Genomic DNA, 20,859 nt, shown 5'->3' with positions numbered 1-20,859 from the left:
TAAAAAGCTCTCCTGGAGACGGCCGTCAAATGGTCTTCAAAAGACAGCCGTTCATCCAGGAGAACGCCCAAGTTGCGCACCCCTTCCATCGGGGCCAATGACTCGCCCCCAACAGTCAGCCGAGGACTCAGCTGACTGTACCGGGATGCCGGCATCCACAGCCACTCAGTCTTGGAGGGATGAAGACTATTGCTTGACATAGTGTAAGCCGCCCTGAGTCTTCAGAGAAGGGCGGGATAGAAATGCAAATAAATAAATAAATAAATAGTTGTCTCAAAATGGTCCTGAACTGGAGCTGGAATTGCAGTTTAACATTACTGTAGTCTCCTACTGGCTTTTTTTTCCACACATTAGTAAAGTTGTCTCATGCCAATTACAAATGAGAAGAAAAGATCTAGAACTGAGAATTTCTTACCCCTTTTTGGCATTGTTTTTGGAGCCATCTGAAATTATGATGCTATGCCGATAGTCCTCGACATGCGACCACAATTGAGCCCCAAAATTTTGTTGTTAAGCGAGACATTTGTCAGGTGAGTTTCGCCACATTTTACGACCTTTCTTGCCACAATTGAATCACTGCAGTTGATAAGTTAGTGACATGGTTGTTAAGTGAATCTGGCTTCCCAGATTGACTGCTTGTCAGAAGTTTGCAAAATGGGATCACATGACCCTGGGACGCTACAACTGTCATAAATGTAAACCTGTGGCCAAGCGGTTGAATTTTGATCACATGATCATGCTACAAAGGTGGTGAATATGAAAAATAGTCATAAGTAACTTTTTTCAGTGCTGTTGTAACTTTGAATGGTCACTAAATGAGCTTATAACTCGAGGACTACCTGTAATTGTTATTAGTAACGATACTTGATAATTTGTTCTTGGTCTTTGTCTAAGGCTATATTGTTAGGTTCCATAAGCATCTTTATGATGTTAGGATATCAGTCAGATATCCTAGCATCATAAGAACTTGATAGGTGGGTAAAAATGCCAGATCCAGGCTAAACATCTGGTAAAGGTAAAGGTTCCCCTCGCACATACGTGCTAGTCGTTGCCGACTCTAGGGGGCGGTGCTCATCTCCGTTTCAAAGCCGAAGAGCCAGCGCTGTCCGAAGACATCTCTGTGGTCATGTGGCCGGCATGACTAAACACCAAAGGCTCACGGAACGCTGTTACCTTCCCACCAAAGGTGGTCCCTATTTTTTCTACTTGCATTTTTACGTGCTTTCGAAACTGCTAGGTTGGCAGAAGCTGGGACAAGTAACGGGAGCTCACCCCGTTACAAGGCAGCACTAGGGATTCGAACCGCTGAGCTGCCGACCTTTCGATCGACAAGCTCAACCTCCTAGCCCCTGAGCCACCGCGTCCCCAAACATCTGGTACATGACCTTTATTTTAGAAAGTTGTCCTTTAGGTTTATTTCAAAAGCTCACTTTTAGAATAGAATAACAGAGTTGGAAGGGACCTTGAAGGTCTTCGAGTCCAACCTTCTGCTTAGGCAGAAAACCCTACACCACTTCAGACAAATGGTTATCCAACATCTTCCAACGTTGGGGCATTCACAACTTCCGGAGGCAAATTGTTCCACTAATTGTTCTAACTGTCAGGAAATTTCTCCTTAGTTGCTTCTCTCCTTGATTAGTTTCCACCCATTGCTTCTTGTTCTATCCTCGGGTGCTTTGGAGAATAGCTTGATTCCCTTTTCTTTGTGGCAGCCCCTGAGATACTGGAACACAGCTATCATGTCTCCGCTAGTCCTTTTCATTAAACTAGACATACCCAGTTCCTGCAACCGTTCTTCATATGTTTTAGCCTCCAGTCCCCTAATCATCTTTGTTGCTCTTCTCTGCACTCTTTCTAGAGTCTCAACATTGTCTTCTTTATGTCGGTCATTTAACTTTTACCATACAAATGGTACTATTTAAGTCTTTCATATTTCTGTGAAAAATATGGAAATTGAATTGTCTTTAATACCAAGCCATCACAGTTATTTTAGCTTGTAGTGTTGGGAGCACCGAAGTGCTTCCAGTTTGAAAGGATTGAATGGTGATACCACTGTTGCCTGGGGCACCTCTAGTTGGGGGCTCCTTTCACATCCCTGTTAAATTACCCACCAAAGTGGTATGTCAACCCTGAAGCTGACAGAAGCCATTTTGATGCTTCAGTGTTCCACACTGGAGCTGAGGGATAGGGAGGGGGGAATAGTGATAGCTGGGGTTTTGTAGCCAAAATAAAATACTTTCCCCTGGGAACCAAGGACATTCTAACACCTGGTCAGAGTAAGGAGAAGCGATGTTACCAAGCGACCGGATGACACCCTGATTGGACCATGTGCCTGGGGAAGGGGAAAAACTTTTAATTAGGTGAAAACGGCGGGAACCTTCAGAGTCAGTTTTCACCAGAACTGTGCCAATATCCAATAAAACTATACTTTGAGGAGTCTACCTGCCTCGGAGTTTTGTCTGCTATGGGTATATTACTAAGAACCCTGACATGGTACCCATTTATCTACTCGTGGTCACCCGCTTTCAAACTGCTGGGTCGGCAGGAACTGCAATGTGTAACGGGAGCTCACCCCATCTTGCGGCAAAAACCGGGTCTCGAATGTGAGCCTGTAGATCATTAACCGGTTTAGCTCACGCTGGTAAAAGCCTGTTATTAAGAACACAGTAGCCTGCAATTACTGCAGGTTCGAGCCCGGCCCAAGGTTGACTCAGCCTTCCATCCTTTATAAGGTAGGTAAAATGAGGACCCAGATTGTTGGGGGGGCAATAAGTTGACTTTGTAAAAATATACAAATAGAATGAGACTATTGCCTTATACACTGTAAGCCGCCCTGAGTCTTCGGAGAAGGGCGGGGTATAAATGTAAACAAAAAAAACAAAACAAAAACCCAGTGTCCTAACCTCGTGAGCCACCGCGCTCCTGCTTGTAGAGTTAACATAAGCTACCTGGGGTAGAAGTGGAGTTTTGTAACAATAAAAACCCCCAGTAAATCTACCTTAAAATTAATAATAGCTTGAAAGGGAACTTCCAGTTGATCCTGCTTTGCAGACAGTTGTGTATTTGCTTTTTACTTTGAGAGAAATATGAGACTTGCCTCACTTTGACTGATTTCTTTTCCTTCTGGTTCTCTCACACACCCATTGCAATTTCTATTTAGTACTGGAGCCACTTCCCTATATGTCTTTTCTTGGCTTTTATTATCAGCATCCATAAATTGATGTTCTCCTCCTGTAGTTGTCAACTCACAAAGCATCCCTGGCCTGCTCTCAAGTTGCCATAGGGAAGGGAGATGGGAAACCGACCAAGCAGCACAGCAGCCAAAGACAGGAGCACATTCCAGACATATCTTTCTCAAGGCTATCTCCTAGGGTTCCCCACAGCGGGCGGAGGGGAGTGATCTCTACAACCTACAAAATTGCTCCATTGGCGAATATGATTGATGACATATTCTGGGGAGAGGGCGGAAACAGAGTCATGATTGGGGCTGTAAATTACATTGGGTCAGAGTTGGCTTCATTTGGGAACATGCCAACACGAAGCTCCTAATAAATGACTGGATTTCTTTTGAAGCTTGGCTTGAGGCTCATGATTTAATTAGGGCATCCATCGGAACCCTGACAGTAATCTTGGAGACTACAAATCCCAAAATGACCAGACAAGATAGCTATGAGAATTGTGTTCCAAGATATCTGAAAGCTGGGAGAAAGTGCTTTAAACATGTTTGCTTCCTTTCCCCCCCAAGGATGCAGAAAACAAAGGTTCTTAAGATAGTCGCTTGCAAGACAAGACTGAAAGAGCTAAGAAGCTTTGATTGATGTTTCGTAGTTTCTCAAGCTCTATCTTCTTTCCTTTTCTTAGCTGACCTTGAGACTATTTCATTATGCTGGCATTCTTCTGCTTAACCGAAATGGACATCCTGCTTTGTTCATTTTGCCATTAGCCTTGAAAACTGAGGTTTTCAAAGGAACAAAACATCTACATAATATAAAGAACTGAAAAAATAAATCAAAGTACAACTATTCAAAACCTCAGTGGTGAGTTCATCTGTTTTTCTTAAAGTACTTAGGAATTTATGGACAGTTTACAACAGTGATGGCGAACCTTTTGGGCACCGAGTGCCCAAACTAGAACGTGCGTGCATGCGAGCACCAGCCAGCTGGTCTTCAGGTTTCCGTCACACACATGCGCACTGTCGTGTCCCCCTCCCCCTCCGACGGCCAGGTCTGGGAAGACTGTATCAAGCGTGGCCACGAAGCCTCTGCAGCTTTGCCAAATTCCTTTCAGAGTTCTCAAGGCAGGCAGGAATCCAAGATGTGACTTCAGCAAACCAGATGAGACTTTGCTTGACTCAAGGAATGCCAAAAAGCAGATCCTTTATATAGGCCATGGGGTGTGGCTCCATGACTCAGCACTTATCCTGGCCTGCCCCTCCCTTCCTTCTGCTGACGTCGCCTCTCCATTCTCCGGAAGTGGGGATCCGTCCACTGTGACTTTCCATCCTCCTGATCTGCTGCCGGCAATTCTAGCACGTGGCTGGCATCGTGCTCACACGCTGTAGGAGGAGAATGTTTGCTCATTCCTGACATTCTGTCCAGGAATGGTGCCAGGGCTGGGGGCTGGAGGCATGCCAGGCCGTTCCTCTTCATTATCAGACTTTGACTCAGATAGCAGGAGATGGAAGGGGCCCGGCTGCAGAGAGGAGGGCGGGCGAGGCACAACACGCACAGGCCAGCTGGTCTTCGTGCGCCGGAGCACCGAAAAGCAGCCTAAAAATGGCCTGGTTTTTTTGTCTTTTTTTCAGGACATTTTTAGGCCGTTTTCTGGTGCTCTGCCACCCACGAAGACCAGATGGCAGGCAACCAGAAGAGCAGCTGGCGATGGAGCGTGTGCCCACAGATAGGGCTCTGTGGCACACGTGCCATAGGCTCGCCATCACGGGTCTACAATTGTTGTTTTTGTTAGTTGCAAAGTAGTGTCCGACCCATCACAACCCCATGGACAATATTCCTCCAGGCCTTCCTCTCCTCTACCATCCTCTGGAGTCCATTTAAGCTCATGCCTACTGCTTCAGTGACTCCATCCAGCCACCCCATTCTCTGTCGTCCCCTTCTTCTTTTGCCCTCCATCTTTCCCAGCATTAGGCTCTTCTCCAGTGAGTCCTTCCTCCTTATTAGGTGGCCAAAATATTTCAGTATCATCTTCAGGATCTGGCCTTCTAAAGAGCAGTCAGGGTTGATCTCATCTAGGACTGACTGGTTTGGTCGCCTTGCAGTCCAAGGGACTCACAGGAGTTTTCTCCAGCACCAGAGTTCAAAGGCCTCAATTTTTTGACGCTCAGCCTTTCTGGTCCAACTTTCACAGCCATACATTGCAATTGGGTCTACAATACAATTGGGTCTACAATACAAACTCCTACCCTCAAAACGACGCTATAGAGCACTGCACACCAGAACAACTAGACACAAGAACAGTTTTTTCCCGAAGGCCATCACTCTGCTAAACAAATAATTCCCTCAACACTGTCAGACTATTTACTGAATCTGCACTACTATTAATCGTTTCATAGTTCCCATCACCAATCTCTTTCCACTTATGACTGTATGACTATAACTTGTTGCTGGCAATCCTTATGATTTATATTGATATATTGATCATCAATTGTGTTGTAAATGTTGTACCTTGATGAACGTATCTTTTCTTTTATGTACACTGAGAGCATCTGCACCAAGACAAATTCCTTGTGTGTCCAATCACACTTGGCCAATAAAATTCTATTCTATTCTATTCTATTCTATTCTATTCTATTCTATATGAAGTAATTTAAAACGATGGTCTGAAAAGCTTTAATTCTGTTGAGGCTCCAGCAAAAAGGTTCTTCCATAAATCCCAGATGATCTCTTCTGCTTCTGCATGCATTGACCGTACTTAGTCTCATTCAGTAATTTGGCCGTTAGAACATTTAAGCACAAAAGAACTCAGTTGCACACAATTATCCTAGAATAACCTGATAGAACAACATTTTCCATAAACCGACTCTCAAAGGGAACACAGGTATACAAAGCTGTGATGGAAACACCATCCAAAGGGCAAACAGAAGCGTCTTGATCTCTGGAACGAATGGCAGCAGGTGGTTCAAGAGAAAATGGGCCAAACATTCAAAGTAAGACAGTCCTGGCGCAGAAATAGGTTTTTCACGCTGGTACAATTTCCATTGTGCTGCTTGTGTATTCAAAGAACACTGAGCATTTCTAATTATCTTGTGGAGATTAGGTTGTCTTTCCATCCCCAAATCAAGTGGTTACAATACAGTCCTTAAGTACTGTTTGCCACACATCCAAAACAGCAGAAGGACCTAGAGATAAACATGAAGAGTGGACAAATGGTGACCTACCTCCTCAAACTCTTCCTGTTTTCTTTCCTGATTTCAACTTCTCCTGCAATAAATGTAACTCAAGAATGTTGGGAAGACATCGCTGAATTCCTGTCTGACTTGAATGCAGAAAAACCCAAACCATATGCAATCAAAAGTAAGTAAACGTGATCATAAGTTTACCTTGTTCAACTTAGACTTGGTTGGAAATATTTATCCACTACCTACAGAACAAAATTGTTCCAGTGTCTTGCAATTAATTTTAAGGTTAGAGTTTAGAGTCTCTCACCAGACGACTAATGAGATATTACAAACTTCCTTTCTGCAGATGAATCTAACGGCTGCAGAGAACAGAAATATTCTCCTCAGCTTTTCCAGGTTCTCGGCAGTGGAATATCTGGCAAATCTTTGGAGAAACATCCCTGCCAAAAATTTTAGCATTTTTAATGTGACAAGTTGTCTACAGATAAAAGATTGAAAAATACCAAAAAGGTTGTTTCAAATTAGGGGACTGGAGGTTAAAACATACGAAGAACGGTTGCAGGAACTGGGTATGTCTAGTTTAATGAGAAGAAGGACTAGGGGAGACATGATAGCAGTGTTCCAATATCTCAGGGGTTGCCACAAAGAAGAGAGAGTCAAGCTATTCTCCAAAGCACCTGAGGGCAGGACAAGAAGCAATGGGTGAAAACTAATCAAGGAGAGAAGCAATCTAGAACTAAGGAGAAATTTCCTGACAGTTAGAACAATTAATCAGTGGAACAACTTGCCTTCAGAAGTTGTAAATGCTCCAACACTGGAAGTTTTTAAGAAGCTGTTGGATAACCATTTCTCTGAAGAGGTGTAGGGTTTCCTGCCTAAGCAAGGGGTTGGACTAGAAGACCTCCAAAGTCCCTTCCAACTCTGTTATTCTATTCTATTCTATTCTATTCTATATAATTGAGGTTTGAGGTTGCTTCAAATAATTGAGGTTTCCCACACACCCAAATTAATTTTGAATTACCATGATGTGAGGCCATTTCTCTCAGGTCTTCTTTATGCTATGAAGATGGGTTTGCCCCTATTAGTGCTAAATTTTTATCAGTTTTGTGATTGATTTTGCGTTATTCTAATGTTGTAGTATTGTTAATAAATGAAGCGTTATTTATTTGCAATAATTAGAGCTGAACTAAATTACGTATTAGCAACTCAGTGAGTAAGGGTCTCATTAAGTCATTAGTACATTATTAAACATTCTGAGACGAGACAAATTGAACTAAAGGTTCTTTTTCATGTTTACTGGACACCTCAGAGAAGAATTCTGAAAGGTTAGCTTTGAGTGTTACTACATTGTAAGGAGACACATATGACTGCGAGTTTGTCCTACTATTGCCCTATTTTAGTTCAAAATCTGTATGCTTGTTAATACGGTGTTAGAATATGGCCTAACAATGGGGATGTACTTTTGAATTTTTATTCCAAAAGGTGGAAACACATCCCTAAATTAAGACTTATGCATTTATAAAGCACCAAGTTTCAAACCATGTATACTGTTCAATAGTGGTGGGATTCACGTAATTTAACAACCGGTTCTCTGCCCTAATGATTTCTTCCAACAACCAGTTTGCCAAACTGCTCAGATAGTTAACAACCGGTTCTCCTGAAGTGGTGCGAACTGGCTGAATCCCACCACTGCTGTTCAAAGTTGGAAAGATAGTTCAATCAAAGATTTAGTCATTTGATTGTAAATTTGTATAAGTTTGCTGAAAGTTTATGAGAGGGAACAACCAAAAGATGCACCTCTCTAACTGTTGGTTTGGTTCTGCAACCGAACAAGACAGACACAGACTTCAGAAGATAATTAGAACTGCAGAAAAAATAGTTGCTACCAATCTGCCTTCCATTGAGGACCTGTATACTGCACGAGTCAAAAAGAGGGCTGTGAAAATATTTACAGACCCCTCACATTCTGGATATAAACTGTTTCAACTCCTACCCTCAAAACGACGCTATAGAGCGCTACACACCAGAATAACTAGACACAAAAACAGTTTTTTCCCAAACGCCATCACTCTGCTAAACAAATAATTCCCTCAACACTGTCAAACTATTTCCTAAATCTTCACTGCTGTTAATCTTCTCATTGTTCCCATCACCCATCTCCTTCCACTTATGACTGTAACTTTGTTGCTTGTATCCTTGCAATTTATATTGATACTGATTGTTTCCTGATTGCTTATTTGTACCCTATGACTATCTTAAGTATTGTACCATGATTCTTGATGAATGTATCTTTTCTTTTATGTACACTGAGAGCATATGCACCAAGACAAATTCCTTGTGTGTCCAATCACACTTGGCCAATAAAAAAATCTATTCTATTCTATTTTCAAAAGGCAACTGGACTTTGTTTTTCCTTGAAGATGTTTTGCTTCTCATCCAAAAAGCTTCTTCAGTTCAGAATTGAAGAAACTTTGCTCAATAGTAGTAACTGTGAGAGGGATCTTGGAGTCCTAGTGGACAACCATTTAGATATGAGCCAGCAGTGTGCAGCAGCTGCCAAAAAGCCAACACAGTTCTGGGCTGCATAAACAGAGGGATAGAATCAAGATCACATGAAGTGTTAATACCACTTTATAATGCCTTGGTAAGGCCACACTTGGAATATTGCATTCAGTTTTGGTCACCACGATGTAAAAAAGATGTTGAGACTCTAGAAAGAGTGCAGAGAAGAGCAACAAAGATGATTAGGGGACTGGAGGCTAAAACATATGAAGAACGGTTGCAGGAACTCGGTATGTCTAGTTTAATGAAAAGAAAAACTAGGGGAGACATGATGGCAGTGTTCCAATATCTCAGGGGTTGCCACAAAGAAGAGGGAGTCAAACTATTCTCCAAAGCACCTGAGGGTAGAACAAGAAGCAATGGGTGGAAACTAATCAAGGAGAGAAGCAACTTAGAACTAAGGAGAAATTTCCTGACAGTTAGAACAATCAATAAATGGAACAACTTGCCTGCAGAAGTTGTGAATGCTCCAACACTGGAAATTTTTAAGAAAATGTTGGATAGCCATTTGTCTGAAATGGTGTAGGGTTTCCTGCCTGGACAGGGGGTTGGACTAGAAGACCTCCAAGGTCCCTTCCAACTCTGTTATTATGTTATGTTAACTTCTTGGATAAGAAGCAAAACTTTTTCAAGGGAAAACAAAGTCCAGTTGCCTTTTGAAAAAGCATCTTTTTTCCAGTTCAGAACTGAAGAAGCTTTTGGATGAAAAGTGAAACATCTTCAAGGGAAAACAAAGTCCAGTTGCCTTTTGACAAAGTACCTTTGGGATAACTCTGAACTGGATGTCTGAGAATTTCCATAGCCGAGATGGCCCAACTATTCCTGTACTGATGCTTGGTAATGGCCTTCTATTTCAGATTATTTGGAGGAACAAGCAACCACTTAGAATATAAAAGTTAACCTTGTCTGCTCAAATCAGTTTGTGTGTGGAGATGTTCTATAATTCACCCTCTTTGCTTTGATATCACAGTGTATGATTCAGTTGGGAAATACAGCAGCAACATCTTAAATGGAAATGTGGACAGGTTGGGATCTTACACTGAATGCCTTTCTGCAGAGGCTCCTTCTGGAAAATTCCGTGGACAGTATTGCAAACTTCAATTGCAACAAGTGAGTACACTGTTTGGCCTGAACATATAATAAAAAGTATAGAATATTGATAATGCTACAGCAAACTCTCCACCGAGCTAGAAACATGGAGGCCATAAGTTCTAGTCTTGCCTTAGGCACCAAGTCAGTTGGGTGATCTTGGATCATCATTTTCTCTCAGCTCTAAGAAGCAGGCAGTACAGATAGTTCTCAGTTTACAAACATTCGTTTAGTGACAGTTCAAAGTTACGACAGCACTGAAAAAAGTAACTTGCAAACAGACCTCACACTTATGACTCTTGCAGCATCCCTGGGTTATATGGTCATGATTTTGATGCTTGGCAGCCATTATGGATTCAAAATGGTTGCTATGTCCTACAGTCACATGATCATCATTTGTGACCTTCCCAGATGTCTTCTGGCAAGCTAAGTCTGTGGGGAAGCCAGTAGAGAAGGACACAAGTCATAGTCATCTAAAGTCTTGCTTAACAACTATAGGAAAAAAAATTGTAAGACTGAGTGTGGGCATGTGGTACTTCGCTTAGTGACTGCATCTCTTTAACAACAAATTTTCCAGTTGCTGTTGTGCTCATAATTTGAGGACTACCTATAGCAGTGATGGCTATCCTTTTTGCTGTCACGTTCCAAAAATGGGGGGAGCGTGGGGGAGTTGTGTGCATGCATGCCCACACCCATAATTCAATGCTTCCCGCCCCCCCACGCGTGTGCATGGGACCCCTCCGCGTTTTCCCCGCTTTTGGCATGCGATGGCACGCGATGGCACGGTGGGACTTTAGGACCATTTTTCATCTTCCCCAGGCTCCAGAGGCTTTCTAAAAACGGCCTTTCCCATCCTCCCGGAGGCCTTCTGGAGGCCAGAAACAGCCTGTTTCCCAACTTCCTATGGGCCCGGAAAGGCCGCCAGTGCACGTATGTGCCCTGGAGCTGAGTTAGGGTAACACTCGCGTGCCACCAATATGGCTCCGCATGGCATAGGTTCTCCATCACGGACCTATAGTATATGGTCTCTTGTCTGTTGCTCTAACTCAGGGTTGTCACACTTGATTTCATTGCGGGCTGCATCAGGGTTGCATTTGACCTCAGAGGGCCGGGATGGGCAGGGCCAGCTTGACATCACTCCTGTCGGTGGCGCCTGTGGGGGCCTGAGTGCTCTGCCAGTGAAAACAGTCTCCCTAGCTCCTGAGCTCGGGAGGGGCACTCAGTTTTCACTGGCAGAGGGTTGCAGGAGGCCATGGCAGCTGAAATTGGAGCTTGGGAGCCGCAAGCCGGTTCTTCGCTGTTTACAGGGCAGCCCCACAAGCCAGATATAAGTACCCCTGGGCCGGATCTGCCCCTGGGCCTTACGTTTGACACCCCTGCTCTAACTAGAGCCATTTTTTTGTCTCCAAAATTTCACTCCCTTGCATTAATCTGACGCCTCCTTTGATAGACCTACAAACATAGGATTTCTCATTGAGCCCCGTTGAAGTCAACGCATTTTGATTATCCACTTAATTTGCCTGGTTTTGCCTGATCCTTCAATAACCGGGTTAAAACCATTATTCTCCTAGGGCAGAATTGATTACTATAATGGAATCTGTGTTCCTGATTCCTGCCAAGAAGAAGAAATTACAGCATTAGCCACATTAGGTAAAAACGGATTATATTTATTTTGGTCCTTAGTATATATAAATCTTTCAGATGAGAAAATAATTCTTGAAGGACTATTGTGTGCTCATTTTCTACACCTACAGGCATGGTAACTTACTACAGGTGGTCCTCGACTTACAATAGTTCACTTAGTGTCCATTGGAAGTTACAACGGCACTGAAAAAAGTGACGTATGATCGTTTTTCACACGACCGTTGCAGCATCCCCCAGGGTCATGTGATTTACATTTGGATGCTTGGCAACTGACTCACATTTATGACCGTTGCAGTGTCCCGGGGTCATGTGATCCCTTTTTGCAAACTTCTGACAAGCAAAGTCCATGGGGAAAGCAGACTCACTTAAAAACTGTGTTACTAAACAACTGCAGTGATTCACTTAACAAATGTGACAAAAAAAAGTCCTAAAATGGGGCGAAACTCACTTAAAAAATTTCTCACTTAGCAACATAAATTTTGAGCTCAACTATGGTCATAAATTGAGGACCACCTGTAGTAACCTGCTACTACTAACTGTTCTTGCAAACCTGCAAAGCTTCAGTTCTGGGTGTATTTACTAAATAAAAAATTAAGTTAGTTTACTCGATCTCTAACTTTCTTCTTTCCTAATTTTTGAATCGTATTTTCCTAATTTTTGAATCGTATTTTTCATGGCTGAAAAAGAACAGTAAAAACAATAGTAAGTCATTGGGAAAAATAGGAATTTCTTTATTTGCTCATAGTGCAGATTTTATTCATTCTGAAAATATACCCTGTCCATTTGTTACTAACCAGTAGATTATTTACTATTAAGAGATATTTTACATTTGGCAATGTGCAATAAAGGCTGTGCCCTGTACAAACACAATACAGTACATTAAACCTTGCAGTTTATATCAATTATATGTCCCAGGAAAACTTGCTAACTTTTTGCAAAAATAATCAACTGCTTTTCATTTTGATCCTTTCATCCTCCCAACATAACATTACCTCTTTTATCCAAGCCCCTTACCTGTTCACCAACTGTTTATAGTTCATCTTGAATCACCTAATAACTTATTGAAACACAGAATGTTCATTACTGTGGGGTATCATGTTAACCATGTTTAATTCATTAATTAAATGTAAATGTAAATTCAATGTTGCTTGTGCCTTACTTCACTAATTTGTTTCTTTGGACCTTGCCAGGATAGTTGGGGCTATTTGCCACACAAAAGGCAAATGTAGTTCTTTTAAAGAGTTTAGTGTGATTTTTTCCCCCAAGCCTCTAGAGCTGGAGAGATATAAATTAGATCCTCTTCTGCCAAAGCTAACAAGAGAGCCAAAGTGATTTTGAGTATTTTTCATTTTAAAAGAGACAGATGCATACCTGCCGCCATGAAACTTTTTAAGTGCTATATGATCCAGGTAACAGCATCACGGTGACTCAGTGGCTAAGACACTGAGCTTGTTGATCAAAAGGTCAGCAGTTCAGCGGTTCACATCCCTAGTGCCTTGTAACGGGGTGAGCTCCCGTTACTTGTCCCAGCTTCTGCCAACCTAGCAGTTCGAAAGCATGTAAAAAATGCAAGTAGAAAAATAGGGACCACTTCTGGTGGGAAGGTAACAGCGTTCCGTGCGCCTTTGGCATTTAGTCATACCGGCCACGTGACCACATGACCTGTTTTTGGACAGTGCTGGCTCTTCGGCTTAGAAATGGAGATGAGCCCCTAGAGTGGGGAACGACTAGCACATATGTGCGAGGGGAACCTTTACCTTTTATGGATACAGAGGTTGTTGTTGTTCAGTCACTAAATTTTGTCCAACTCTTTGAAACCCCATAGCACTCCAGGCTCCCCTACCCTCCACTGTCTCTTGGAGTTTGTCCAAGTTCATGTTCAGTGCATTGATGACTGTCTAACTATCTCATCTTCTCAACTGGACTTTCTGGTTTTTCTTTGAAGATGTTTCGCTTCTCATCCAAGAAGCTTCTTCAGCGCTGAGTGGATGGTGGGGAATGGAAGGATATATACTCCTTACAGAAAGCTGGTCATTTGCGTTCTTTTAGAAAGTCAATGGCCAGGACGCGGTAGCTCAGTGGCTAAGACGCTGAAGGCCCTCTGGAGGGCCTTTCCCACCCTCTGAAGCCCCTCTGGAGGCCAGAAACAGCCTGTTTCCCAACTTCCTGTGGGCCTGGAAGGCCAGCATGCATGTTGGAGCTGAGCTAGGGCAACGCTTGCATGTCCACTGATATGGCTCCGTGTGCCACCTGCGGCACACATGCCATAGGTTCGCCATCACGGCTTTATACCGTATTATGTATATGTATTGCGTATTATCCAATCTTGCCCTTTCTTCAATTCTTCAAGTTTAAGTTTTGTACAGTCAGTACTGTCAAGCGCCAAGAAAATCAGGATATTCAGGCAGTTCAAATGAGTATAAAGATTTATTGCGAGCTTAAGGTCTCTACAAGATTCTGAACTACTAGCGGTCAAGAGAAATCTTAAGAAAGGAATTCAAGGAGTGCTGGACTTAGATCTCTTGTGGGAGTGCAGGGACTCATTACTGATGATGCGTTTGACCCCTCCCTTGGGCTCAGCCTCTGTCATTTCCTACAAGTATGCTATTTTTGGTGGGTTTGGTTATTACTTGGGTGTTTAAATTTGAAATTGAATTTAGTCCCTGGATTGAAAAATGGTCTTATACCAAGGAGAATAGAAAGGAGTCCAAGGGAAGTAAAAAACAACAACAATGTGGTTGCCATCCCTATTTTACGCATATCTCATATATAATATTTATTATTTTATTTTTTATTTATTAAAATTATATGCTACCTGGGGAGGCGCAATGGCTCAGTGACCCTTGAGATTGTCAGTTGGAAAACTGACAGCCCAGGTTCGAGACCCAAGCACTGCACAACGGGGTAAGCTCCCGTTACTTGCCTCAGCTCCAGCCAACCTAGCGGTTTGAAAGCGTCAAAATGTGAGTAGATAAATAGATACCACTTTGTCAAGCAAGCTTACTGCATTCTATATTTTCATGCTGGCCACATGATGACGGAAGTGTCTCTCAGACAATACAGACTCCCTCAGCTGAGAATCAGAGCTGAGCACTATTCCCTTGTGTCGGCCATGACTGGAAAGGGGAAACCTTTAAATAGGCCATCCCTCTCATGTATCCAGACACACATAAGGGATGTCTACTGTTGACCTCACCCCGTTCCTAAGAGGTCTCTAAGGGGCGTGCATAAGCTCACTACCGTCCCTGTCCAAATGTTCCCTTTTATATGTATCCATTTCATGTATTCATAATAATGTTTATACTTATATCTGTTACCTATTACATGCTTGATGAAATAAATAAATAAATCTTGATTTATTTATTTTTTTAACACACACACACACACATACACAGTGGATGTCCCTAGGTTGGGAGTTTGTGAGAACTGAAACACAACAAAACTGGAGGGCACCAGCAGTGGTGGGTTTCAAAAAATTTTACTACTGGTTCTGTGGGTGTGACTTGGTGGGTGTGGCATGACTTGGTGGGCGTGGCTTGGTGGGCATGGCAGGGGAAGGATACTGTAAAATCTCCATTCCCACCCCACTCCAGGGGAAGGTTACTGCAAAATCCCCATTCCCTCCCGATCAGCTGGGACTTGGGAGGCAGAGAATAGATGGGGGTGGGACCAGTCAGAATTTTTACTACCGGTTCTCCGAACTAGTCAAAATTTCCACTACCGGTTCTCCAGAATTGGTCAGAACCTGCTGAAACCCACCTCTGGGCACCAGGCTATCTCTCTTTTTCCTCTCCCTGAAACAGATGATTAAAAACAGGAGAAAAAGGTGAGTGATTTTTTTTTAAAAAAAGAGTCTTATGAGTTTTCCACTTTTCAAATAGAAATGCAATAAAAACTCTCTGTACGAGGCACACAAATACTCTTTGTACCCCAAGAAAGCAAATGTTTCTATGTTTCTTCTGTCCTTTCCGAAGCAATGAAAAATTTTAAGTACAACATGCTCCCTTCTCTAGATCTGACATTATTACTGTTGTTCTTTCTTGACAGATGTATTTAAATACAAGTCCATCTCCTTCCTGTTGCCTTTCCCGTCCCTCTTTGCTCTCAACGCAACCATTTCATTTAACACGGTAGCCAGATGTGCCAAAGACCTCTCTACCATAGATGCATTCACAGGGGTCTGCTTGTAAGTACTGGGTGTCCAGATGTAAATGTGTGCCAAAAAGGATATTCCAACCATTGCCTCAAAGCCAGGGCTGGGCTTCAAAAATTTTAGCAAGGGGTTCTCTACCCGGTTGCTGGGTGGGCGTGGCCATGGTGGCCATGGCCTAGTCGGCCTCCTGAACCACAGTGTGTATGGGGGGTGCTTTTTGCCTTCCCTGGGCTCCGGAGGCTTTTCTCGAGCCTTCAGGAGAGCAAAAACTGCCTCCCCAGGCTCTGGAAATGGGCCCATTTCTGGCCTTCCCGAACTTCCAGTAGGCCCGTTTTTCACGCTCCCTGAGCCTCCGTGTGCACCCTGCACTTATCTGCATCCAAAATAGGCTGCGTGGGGACTCTTGGTAGGGGAGGGGTGGGGTGGGGTGGGCGTGGCCAGCCAGGAGTGAGATTTGGGGGTTCTCCAAACAGCACAGAATCTTAGCTAGATGTTCTCCTGAACCCCTGCAAACCCCCAGCAGCCGACCCCTGTTCAATGCATCAAGACTTCTGCAGTAATGAACTTCTGTTTTCCCTAGGTTTATTAGTGTTTTATTCATCATTCTGCCAGTTGCTGGAACTATTTACAGTGCTGATCTCTGGAGGAAGAAGAACAACAAACAGCCTTCAGATACAAATTATGGCAGCACATCTTCAATGCAAAAACATACATCAAAAACAGAGAAGACACAGACCGACGAATCCATATCAGGGATATTGCCACTGGTAGATGGTTCAAAACAAAGTAGGGGTCTTAATATATATTGCTAAAAATTATGTATATTCAGGAACAATGTGCATAAGACATTATGTGTAAACTCCAAAATGGCTGTCATAGTTTAGTTCATTGTCTTAAGACACTGAGCTTATTGATCAAAAAGGTCGGCAGTTCAACAGTTTGAATCCCTAGTGCCGCGTAACAGAGTGAGCTCCTGTTACTTGTCCCAGCTTCTGCCAACCTAGCAGTTCAAAAGCACGTAAAAAATGCAAGTAGAAAAATAGGGACCACCTTTGGTGGGAAGGGAATAGCGTTCCATGCGCCTTTGGTGTTGAGTCATGCCGGCCACATGAGTCATGCCGGCCACATATCATTATGTGTTGTATCATTAAGTGTTAAATTTGTACCCTATGACCATCATTAAGTGTTGTGCCTTGATGAAGGTATCTTTTCTTTTATGTACACTGAGAGCATATGCACCAAGACAAATTCCTTGTGTGTCCAATCATACTTGGCCAATAAAAATTCTATTCTATTCTATTCTATTCTATTCTATTCTATTCTATTCTATTCTATTCTATTCTATTCTATGACCACGGAGACGTCTTTGGACAGTGCTGGCTTTTTGGCTTTGAAACGGAGATGAGCACCATCCCCTATGGTCGGGCACAACTAGCACATATGTGCGAGGGGAACCTTTACCTTTACCTTTACCTCCATATTATGAGTAGCTAGCTTTTTTATACTTTGAAATAAAAATGACAAAATGTCAAGTATGATTTAAGGACCTTAAATCTTCCAACTTTATGGACTGTGCCCTCTGAGTTGATTCTTTATTTTGTTTTCCTACTTGCCCTACTGAAGGTCATTGACCTTCAAGCCTTACTGCAAGCTTTAGGCCATAAAATATGACAATAGGACAGTAGTAGTAGTAATAATAGTAATAGTAGTCTGGCCATGTACTCCATATGTTTATAATTTCCTAGCTGGATTACTCCAGCATGTTACACATGATATTGCCCTTGGAGACAATTCCGTAGCTTCAGCTGATGCAGGATTTAGCTGTCAGAAATTTTCTGGAATAGTCCTCTTTCTTGCTCCAATTTCAGTAGAATAATGCTGGTTGCTTATTTGTTTCTAGGGTCAATTTAAGATGTATTTATTGATCTTGCTCAAGCTTACAATCAAGTTTATCTTTAAAGCTCTTAGTGGGTTGGGAGCAGGGGTGAAATCCAGCAGGTTCTGACAGGTTTTGGAGAACTGGTGGAGGAAATTCTGAGCAGTTTGGAGAACCAAAAATTTTGAGTAGTTCAGAGAACCAGCAAATACCACCTCTGGCTGGTCCCAGAGTGGGGTGGGAATAGAGATTTTGCAATATCCTTCCTCTGCCATGCTAACAAGCCATGCCCACCAAGTCATGCCCACAGAAACGGTAGTAAAAAAATATGGATTTCATCCTGTTTGGGAGCATCATATCTAAAAGACCAGCTCTACAAAATAGCTTTTTTTTTTTGTACCTAAAAGCTGCTTTCCTTAGGGGAAATCCATTACTAGGGAATTTGGGGAGTTGAAGTTCACCCATCTTAAAGTTGCCAAGGTTGAAAACATTGATCTACTTGAAACGTTGATGTACTTGAAGCACCTGAGGACATTCTCCCAAAGTATCATTTTGTTCTGAATTGTGATACTTTATTATATTTGCACTGGCATGTTTAAATTTATTCATGCTTTCGTAGGTTGCTGAGGAATGAATATAACCTGTGCTACAATTAATATTTTGTGTTTTGGTATTTTAGGTACCTTGGATTGCCTTATGAAGTGTTTTTCCCTGCAAAGAAATCTTCCAGCTATTTGGATGACCCAGTCTTCTCAAGATGCCTCCTTGGCTCTAAATGGTCTTAGATCATTAAGTCTTTTGTGGATAATTTCTGGACATACAAGCCAAATGACAGCATGGCAGAATTTAGGTATGAACTGTAGATGCCAAAGCAAATCTAGTTCTCATTTAAAGGAAATTCAATCTCCCTGCGGGAGTAAGCAAATTTTTAGTAACCAAGGGCAATTCATAAATATTCAAGGGAGATGCTGAGTGTTAGATTCGGGCAGTAACGAGGCAGGAGACCAGGATTGTGACAACAGCTCTTTACTATAGGGTGAACCCAGCAACGCGGGCTGGGAAAAACCTCTCTTTATATACAGTTTAGCCGGTGGCTTCAACCAATCAGCAACGTGCTTTTTTCCCGCCAAAACTTTTAAAGATACATTACACTCCTTCCCTCCCAGAAAACACTTTACCAATATTTACATAAGTTTTGCATCTTATTTTTCAACGTAATCACGCAAGTAGACTGGACGTCTCCTAACTCTTTCAGACCTGCGCAATTCATTTTCTGGGAGTGAGTCGAGCTGGCCGGAGGGACTGTTTGTTCCTCTCAGCTCCTCCTCTAGGCCATCCGGCCCTGGATTATTTGCAGAGTCGTCCCTGCTGTCTTCAGGAGGAACCGGTTGGCGTCGCTGGACCTCTTGGAACTCAGATAAGTCCCGCGTTAGCCCCAGGGTTGAGTTAGCTGTGAATTCTAACATTGGGTAGTCAGGGCCTGATTCTGTTTTACCGGTTATGCGTTTTCTTATTTGGTCTATGTGGCGCTTCCATACCCGGCCATCCTCTATCTCTATGAGATATGATTTTGGTCCTGTTACTTCTATGATTTTTCCTACTAACCAGCTCGGGCCCTCGCTGTAGTTGTGTGCCCACACTAGGTCGCCGGTTGCCATCCCTCTCGTTTTACCGTGTGCCCCCTTGTAACCGTCTGGTGTGTAGTTTGGGTTTAAGCGGTCTAGTGGGCACCTACGTTTCCGACCCATTAGTAGCTCTGCCGGGCTGCGGCCAGTTGCTACACAGGGGGTTCTGTGTTGGACTGCCAAGTATGTATCAATTTTTGTTTGCCAATCGCCTGGCCTGATTCTGGACAATGCTTCCTTTGCGCTCTGAACGAAACGTTCTGCAAGGCCGTTCGTCGCAGGGTGGAAAGGCGCCGAGAGGACATGCCGGATGCCCTCTTCTGCCAAGTACCCCTCAAACTGGGTTGCCGTGAATTGCGGGCCGTTATCAGAGACTAGAGTGTCGGGCAACCCGTGGGTGACAAATAGGCGCCGTAGGACTGAGATCACGGCCTCGGCTGTCATGGATTTCATGAGAATGATTTCCAGCCATTTGGAGTAGGCATCGACTACTACCAGAAAGGTTTGGCCATGGAAGGGGCCGGCAAAATCGATATGGATCCTAGACCAAGGGCCCTGCGGTCTCTCCCATTCCCGACTCGGGGCCGTTGGGGGTAGCGGTCTTGACTCCTGGCAGGCCTGGCATTTCCCTACCCTTTCAGCAATTTCTGTGTCCATTAAGGGCCACCACACATAGCTTCTCGCTATGCCCTTCATTCTCACGATCCCTGGGTGACCTTCGTGAAGGAGCCCCAGTACCTTCTCCCTCAATTTCTCCGGGATCACCACTCGATCCCCCCATAGCAGGCACCCCCCTTGGGCTGAGAGTTCCCCACGTTTTTTCACAAACTCTTTAAAACGCTCGCCCGGCGCAGCGGGCCAACCCCTTTGTACCCAACCAATTACAGTCCTTATCGTAATGTCCTTGTACGAAGCCCGAGCCACCTCTTTGGATGTGACTGGGCCAGAGTCCAAAGAGTCAATTAGCAGAACTGGTGTCCCCGGAGTGGGGTCTTCGATAGTCTCTGGTAACGGGCATCTGCTCAGGGCGTCTGCATGCCCTAATTCCTTCCCTGGCCGGTGCAGTAGTTTGTAAGAATATGCAGCCAGGAATATAGTCCACCGGGTCAGTCTGGGCGAAAGTGCCACGGGTGTTGGGCGGTCGCCGGCCAACAGTCCTAGCAAAGGTCTATGGTCCGTGATGATTTCGAAATCACGACCAAATACATATTCATGGAATTTCTTTACTCCGAAGACTATAGCCAAGGCTACCTTATCAAGCTGGCTATAATTCCTTTCAGTTGATGACATGGTTCGGGAGTAGTATGCAATAGGGGCTTCTGTGCCATTTGGCAATCTGTGACTGAGCACAGCCCCCACCCCATAGGGAGATGCATCGCAGCTTAGCACCAATGGCAGCGTGCCATTGTATTGGATAAGGAGGCTATCACTCGCTAGGAGATTCTTTACCCCCTCGAATGCCCTAGCTTCCGCCTTTCCCCAAGACCATGCAGTCGTCTTTGCTAGTAATTTATGCAGCGGCTCGGCTACTGTTGCCTTATTTTTCAAGAATACC

General features: G+C 43.6%; 1 protein-coding gene across 1 annotated transcript in view; it reads left to right on the top strand.

Moving 5' to 3' along the window:
• Positions 1-6,330: 6,330 nt before the first annotated feature.
• LOC131191851 (O-acyltransferase like protein-like) overlaps positions 6,331-20,859 on the top strand; it is a 40,984-nt gene continuing 26,455 nt past the window's right edge. The window contains exons 1-6 of the mRNA XM_058170386.1: positions 6,331-6,530; positions 9,888-10,027; positions 11,578-11,656; positions 15,698-15,836; positions 16,384-16,589; positions 18,359-18,529. Of these exons, the coding sequence (XP_058026369.1) occupies positions 6,368-6,530; positions 9,888-10,027; positions 11,578-11,656; positions 15,698-15,836; positions 16,384-16,589; positions 18,359-18,529 (898 nt within the window). The 5' untranslated portion in view covers positions 6,331-6,367. The remainder of the gene's footprint in view (positions 6,531-9,887; positions 10,028-11,577; positions 11,657-15,697; positions 15,837-16,383; positions 16,590-18,358; positions 18,530-20,859) is intronic.

This window comes from Ahaetulla prasina, chromosome 2 (genome assembly GCF_028640845.1).
Source record: "Ahaetulla prasina isolate Xishuangbanna chromosome 2, ASM2864084v1, whole genome shotgun sequence".
Classification (NCBI taxonomy): domain Eukaryota; kingdom Metazoa; phylum Chordata; class Lepidosauria; order Squamata; family Colubridae; genus Ahaetulla; species Ahaetulla prasina.
The sequence above is the reverse complement of the archived record's forward strand: the minus strand, read 5'-3'. Positions and strand labels throughout refer to the sequence as shown.